The sequence below is a fragment of the Grammomys surdaster genome, unplaced genomic scaffold (genome assembly GCF_004785775.1).
Source record: "Grammomys surdaster isolate TR1022 unplaced genomic scaffold, NIH_TR_1.0 169, whole genome shotgun sequence".
Taxonomy (NCBI): domain Eukaryota; kingdom Metazoa; phylum Chordata; class Mammalia; order Rodentia; family Muridae; genus Grammomys; species Grammomys surdaster.
This window is the reverse complement of record NW_021604617.1, coordinates 13916660-13923695: the sequence shown is the minus strand read 5'-3', so window position 1 is coordinate 13923695 and position 7036 is coordinate 13916660. Positions and strand designations below refer to the sequence as shown.

The window sequence follows — 7036 nt, the reverse complement described above, 5'->3', positions numbered from 1 at the left end:
CTTTAGTGTCCCACCATGAACAAGAATAAAGAGCATCACTCAGATAGTCATTGGCAGTAAATGCAGGACAATCCAGGTGGACGTGGTTGTTTTGTAGATCCCAGACACTGACTGGTGACTATGAGGGAAGAAAACAAATAAGACATTAAAATTCCCGTTGGGAATGTTTTATCTCAAATTTTGGTCATAAATGGCAATGAAAAACCAGGCAGTAACTTGAAAGAGAGGATTACAGTGTAAGTGGGAGGACTTGAAGGGATGAAAGGGAAGGGAATGATATAAAATATGTAAAGTATAGTAGGTCGATGTTGATAATGGCTCTCCATTGTCATTCGCTAAAATTTTGAAGATTATTTAATATTTAAAATTTTTTGGGAGACTTTCTAATTTATACAGAGTCTACAAAATAAGATAACATACCTTCAGTATACAAAGTAAGTCAGTTATGTGTTCAAAAGATAAGAGAATGTATCCTTAAGTGGCCTTTATTAGCATCTAAATAATGGAGGTGACTAATTGAGAAGGGACATTTTGTACAATAAGCAGTGGGTGTGTAAACTGAAATGAAAAAGGAAACAACACACCTAACAAAAGATGGAGTTTAAATAGACGAGATACACAATTCACTGTATTTGTATTTTCTTACTGAAGGGAAAAAGTGAAAATAAACTCAATTGTAAGGTAAAATATTGGTAAATATTGCAATTACTCTTCACAAAAATGCCACTTGTAAGGCTTGTTGTATAATTATATCTACATAATCAAAACACTGGCACCCTGATTTGCACCTGGTACAGATATAAACTGTGAACAGGCAATAGCAAAAAAAGAGATGGTACACAGAAAATAATAAAAACTCAATCTTTTTTTCTGCCACATTTCTTTCTGAGGACAGGGGAATGGACTTGTACAGAAAGAAACTAGGAATTCTCATTCTTTCGTAGGTAATTCAGTGATATTGACATGTCCTTTAACTTATTAATTAGAGGCAAGGTGGGCACAATGAAATTATATCAACCTCACGTGTCAACACCACTTATTTTGTCAAAGAATTTAACAACCAGAGTTGTGTTGGCATATATTCTATCAATGCCTTGGTTACCTCTGAGTTCCATATATGGCTTAATTTAATCAAGACTTTTTCTTTCCTTAGTGTCAGCCATGGCTCCTTTACCAGTGATGTTATTTCTCATAACTCTGCTGCTACCATCAATGCACACTGAAGGAATGGTGAGTGTTACATGGATATTTACCTCAAATCTACTTGACAGTTTTGGGAAATAGTACATTACAGAGACTACAGAAATCCATATAGTATAGTGGGTTACAGTATTCTCATTTGGCCTTGGAGCATATAACAGAGCTACAAAGATAAAGATTGAGGTTTCACTCTCTAGCATTCATAAGAATAACACCCACAAATGGCATAAAAGAACTGGACATTTGAAGAGGCAGATGTGCTACAAATATATAATACTCACTAGGCATCAAATTTGCACATAACGGGGCTTGAGAGACATGTCAGTGTGTAAAGAAGTAAGAGGTAAGGTCATCTATTGAGCTTATCTTCAGTTGAAATTATTCCATTGTGAATTGTAAGGCAGGAGTAGAAAAATCCAGCAACCCTTGAAGGTCCTTCCTAAAATAAAGTTGAATATAAGGATCAACAGCCCAAATGCTCTGCTATTCACTATAGCATGTGAAATGTGCCTAAATCTCAAGAGATAAATAACCATTTCTTCTTCTGTACCATGTTCCTGGTTCTTCTTCAATTGTGATGACATATTGTTCACTCGTATTGAACTCTTTTCCATGATCCTTTTAGCTTCTAGTTATTGGTTTGATCATTTATTTATTTTTGCTTTTCGTTGATTGTTTGGGAATGTCATATCATGACCCACATCATGCTCACCTCCCAGTATTCCCATGGATGCACACTATTCCCATGATCTCCCCATCTCTGCTCCCCCCAAGGGAAAAAAATTCCATTTTATACTGTTCATATATTCACTCGAGCATGGTCAAACTCCTAGTCACCCATCACTAAAGGAAGGATGAGTCTCTTCCTCCATCTAAGCTAGAAGCCATCAGCTAAGGAGAGCTGTGAGGTAGCCTAGGGGCATGGAGCCAGCAGTCTGTCTCCTGTGCAACAGCCTATATTTCAGTGCTGTGGGCTGCTACATGGTGAGCCAGCTCTCCCATAAACATTATGGCTTCAGACAACACTCCTAATAATGGCTATCCACATGGACTTTGGTGGAAACATAGGCTGCAGACATCAATAGTAGTTGCTCAATTCCTCAGGGCTATTTGTTTCAGCTGGTCTTCTGCATAAGCTGCAACCTGAAGAAGTAGGTTCCAACAGATGCTCATAAGTAAGTGCAAGCCTGAAGCCTAGGGTGAGTCTTCCTTCTTCCAATGTCCTTCTGTAGTCCTCCAGAATGAAGGTTTGGCCCAGATTAAAGGTATGTACTTAAAGGATTAAAGAGTTTGGAACTAGATTAACCTTGAATTTAGAGATCTACCTGCTTCAAATACTATCTTGCCTGTGCATAAGATATCCATGGCCATTATTCCTCAAGATCTCCATGTCAAAATCCAGGTCAGAAAACTGTGTCTTCCATTCTCACTATCTGAATGAGAGGCATGCCCTCCATTTCTGGATTTTAGTTCATTACAGATGTAGTTAAGCTGACAACTAGGTAGAGCAATCAAAAGGGGCATCATGGCCTACACTGGTTTTTCGAGGTTGTCCAATTTAGAAAGTGAACCTTTTCTCATATTATACAGCCAGGAGTAATCCTGCAGCTGACCAGCAGGTTCTGGAGCTGAGTCTTTGTCTGCATGTGCTCCAGACTGTTGTACTCCATTTTGCCAATCCTACCAGGCAATGACAGCATGGACATCACAGTCTTCTCTCTCTCTCTTCTAAACATCATCATGTTTCTAGTTCCATCTTTCTCCAAAGCTCACACACTGTTCTTTTTCTATCTTTCTCATGTCTTCATTATAAGTTTCTTTTTTACACTGGAGCTGTGCTGGCCTCCAGCCCACACTCAACAGGAACCATTAACATAATATCTTTTATGTATTATAATTAATATTTTTAAATGTCTGCCCTCCTAATAAAAGATCCACTAATTCCCCTTATAGACAATATCTCTTCAGAAGAATTTTTAATACAAATTAAGATATCAAATGAATAAAAATGTACTATTACAATTTCTATCAGAAAATCACTTTTGGAGGCTTGAAATAATTGTCTTTATATTTCATATGAGTTAAAATGTATATGAGAAATTAAGTGTGTATGATAATATTGGCTTAGAAAAATCACAGTGGTTCTGCATTACAAATGTCTAGCATGTGCATTCTTTCTATAAGGTCTAGTTGTTCAAGCACACACAAATAGTCCTTCTTCCTGGGAACATAACAGAAAAAAGACATAGACATATTTCGTTATAGAATAGTGAGATCTCTGAGTACAGAAATAAACATAATTAAAAAAACTTAATCCTAAAACATGAGAGAGGGAATAAAAATAAATCATCTTGAAATATCAGAGAAAATACTGTGATTGTTTACATGGGCTTAAAGTATTACTCTTGGAAATTCAAACTTCCTTAGATGTTGTTCAAACATTTCACAAGCATACTTCTATCCTGCACTTGGTCTCCACATACACAAATCTACAAGGTAAAGCATCAACTTGAAATAGCTCATCAGTTGAACTTCAACTGTTAACTGAACGAATGAGAAAGTTACATTTGGATAAGAGAAGGGGGAGTCATTTTCTTCAGTCATTTATTACAAGATTACATCTATGTAATCTCCCCAAATAAGAATATATTTTTCTGCTAAGATCAGAAAGTTGTGTGTTAAATAGCCCTGGAGGATTTGTTTTAAATATGGAAATCAGTACATATAATGTATTGAGTAGGTGTATAGCTCTTGCATTAGCCTAACCCACACTAACTTCAATGACATGCAGGCAAGTACTCACTGTAAAGTCTAGAGTAAATATTAGCTCACAGCCTCTGCTCATCTTACTGCATCTTGTGTAAGTCCAAATTGATAGGTCTTAGGTTTCTTACTGAAAACTTGTTATAAATAATTCCCCTCTTTCAGGTACTGACAGAGACTCAAAAAGACTTCACCACACCTTCTAATCGTAAGACAAATCACAAGGCGGTCTTGGACAAGACTGACCACAAAGATGAGGGAAATATACAGGCCCCCAAGAAGGAATTCTCTGCCTCCAATCAAGATGGGACATTATTTGAAGACTTAGCCAATGCTAACCAACATGAGTTAAACCTGTCAAAAAAAGTGATGGCCCAGAGCAACTGTTGTACTCAGAAGCATCAAGTGGACCCAGTAAAGTTCAGTCACATGGACAATAGGCTTCAAGGGACCAGAGTTAGGCACCAAAGAGACAATCTTAAACAAAATGTCATCAATGATCTAGATCAATTTTTTGATAAAGAAGGAAAGATATTGGTTTCCCGTAAAAGTTTCCTGGTGTCCTACTTGCAGTGGCTCTTAGAAGAATCTCTTTTTATGTCCTATGACCTCTTTGTTAACCAAGCAAACAAAAAAGATTAGAGACTGTAAATAAACACAATAAATTCTCTCCTCCCTCCTGTTAAATATGAAAATTAGACAGAGACAGCAAAAAAAAAGGGGGGGGGTCTGAACTAGCTGGGGAAAGAGCAAAAAGATAGGAATTAGCATCACTTAAGAACTAAGAGCCTAACTTTCCTTTCTTTAAATGTACTGGTTATTTCATGGGGAGTTTCCCAGTAGAGTCAAGATGGGCCCCTCATTCTTTCTCACTGTAAGGTGATCTTATTGGTATGAAAATGTCATATGATTTGAAGTTTTAAAGTATTAAGTATATTGATTTTTCCCATTGTTTCAGTCACATTTCACTCTGTTCATTACCTCTCTCTCACATGAACTATAAGTTATCATCTCAATAAGTCTCTCTCCTGCCTTTATTGTTTTGTTTCCTTGTTTGTTTGGTTGTTTGTATTTTTGCTTTGATGTTCAGAAGAAAACTGGGTAGAACATATGGTCATATATATGAAGAGATCTCAGGAACAAAGCAAATCAAAAGAAGCTAAATGGCTGAAGAAAATGACTTCCTGTGATGCTATCCAATGCCCGTGACTTCCTAGTGATAAGTTTTTTCTTACAAGACACTCTGTCATCTATGACTGCATGTTGATATGACCAGTCTTGTTCAGGCTATTGTTCATGCAAACTTAGGTCTATTTCTCCACATGGAAAGAAGAGAAAGGCCTAGCTGGGTGTTCACATTCATTCAAGTCAGTTAAGTTCTTACAAACCTCAGATAAGGGACGGCTAAAGCACTTCTTCTTGAAGACAGGCCTTTGTAAATAGAACAGCCTTCACATTTAGATTTCGAATGGCTGCTCCTTCACCAACAACAACTACTTCTGGAAACCTTGTAAACTAATACTGCTCCTAAACCTCAACTAGGCTTATCTGTTAGAGCACTTGAATATCAGCTTTGAAAGTGTGAGGGTCTCCTCAGAGACTGAATCTCCATGATATTTTTATACTGGAAAGTCTTCAAATCAAATGTAGAATTGATAGTTCAGTACTGCTTCGCTTAGAGCTTTTAATGGTGAAGTCTTATTATTTGAATTTGTTATTCTTTGTATCATGTGTCCCATTCATAGACAAAAACTGGCCATGATGTTTTAACTTTTCAAATTGACTGAGATTTTTATACTTGGCCGAACTGAGTATTACCTACCAAATTTCAATATACAGAAGAAGATTGTGAACTCTCATTTAATGTCTACTTTAAATTGTAGCTTCATGTGTACTTGTAAATTCTTAATGTAGATATTCATATGTTATGACAGGAAATAAATTGAGAAAATAAACATTAAACATTTCAAATCTGCTAACAGTAGCTTTCTTCAAATAAGTATGAAGCAATGTGTACTTTATCAGTAAGACTATCTTCCATATAAAATACTTCTCATTCTAAAACATAGCTCACATTTTTTCAAAATGTATATTATTATAACCAGTAGTTTAAATATCAGCATGACTATGTAAACCATTATATATATAAATCTACCCATAATTATACCAGACAATCAATATTCATAAATGCTTTTCTTTAAAAAATTGAATTCTGGATTGTTTGATGTGTTTTAACCTCTGCGAGAAATTTTGGAGAATCATAATTCAGGCTACTAGCTTTGTTTTATTGGTTTTGTTTAGTTTTGTTTTGTTTTAGATGGAGTCTTTTTATGTAGCCCAGGGTAACTTTGAACTCCTGTTTCAGGTTACTGAATGATAAGACTAAATGTGTATACCATCATTCCTCAGACATTTATTTCTCATAAAACACATTTTGGTAATAGGTCTGGTTTTATTGTGAATAAATTTTCTAGTGAGAAAAAAATGTTTTCAAGCATCCCATGTTAAAAAAAGACTATTGTCTTGTCTGATAACCACTAAAATAAATAAAAACAATTATACAACTGTTGCTGTCCAGAGGAAATTGTATCTCTTGCCTCCTGCCTAAGGTTGATAATCCTTTAGCAAAACATGAAAGCTGCCTCCTTGGTCTTTACCAGCTAAAAACTGTACAATGTCAATCTGCCACCCATGATGTCCCCACTTGGGAACTAAATTATGATAGTTATGGGTTTCTGGTGTTCCCACTTGGCTACTAAATTATGATAGTTATGGTGTTTATGGAGAACAGGAAATCAGGAGAAGAACTTCAAACACTATTTCCTGGTGGTGCACAGTCATTACAATTGTGACCCAAAGCCAAAGAGGTTACTTTCAGTGTGCTTGTACAAGAATATGGGTCATTAGTCAATCATGTATCAAAGATGGGTCCTAGTACCCTCTGTTATTTCTCAGCTTGATAGACTCTAGAATCATCGAAGTGATAGGCCTCTAGCAAGATGATTTTAAGTTCAATAGTTGATGTGGGTAATCCATTTCAATGATGAATAGACAGGACTGTTGAATAGGAATG

At 36.1% G+C, this 7036-nt stretch overlaps 1 protein-coding gene across 1 annotated transcript; it reads left to right on the top strand.

The window, feature by feature from the left end:
- The first annotated feature begins 1161 nt into the window (after window positions 1-1161).
- LOC114620455 (exocrine gland-secreted peptide 1-like) lies at window positions 1162-4677 on the top strand. The gene is made up of 2 exons (XM_028766518.1): window positions 1162-1230; window positions 4129-4677. The coding sequence occupies exons 1-2, from the start codon at window positions 1162-1164 to the stop codon at window positions 4603-4605; spliced, it is 546 nt and encodes a 181-aa protein (XP_028622351.1). The 3' UTR covers window positions 4606-4677.
- Window positions 4678-7036: the final 2359 nt, after the last annotated feature.

Excerpts from the sequence above, each read along its gene's own strand:
- LOC114620455 (XM_028766518.1), top strand. The coding sequence starts at position 1,162 with ATGGCTCCTTTACCAGTGATGTTATTTCTCATAACTCTGCTGCTACCA. Across the intron at positions 1,231-4,128 it reads CAATGCACACTGAAGGAATG|GTACTGACAGAGACTCAAAA; the intron begins GTGAGTGTTACA and ends CCCCTCTTTCAG.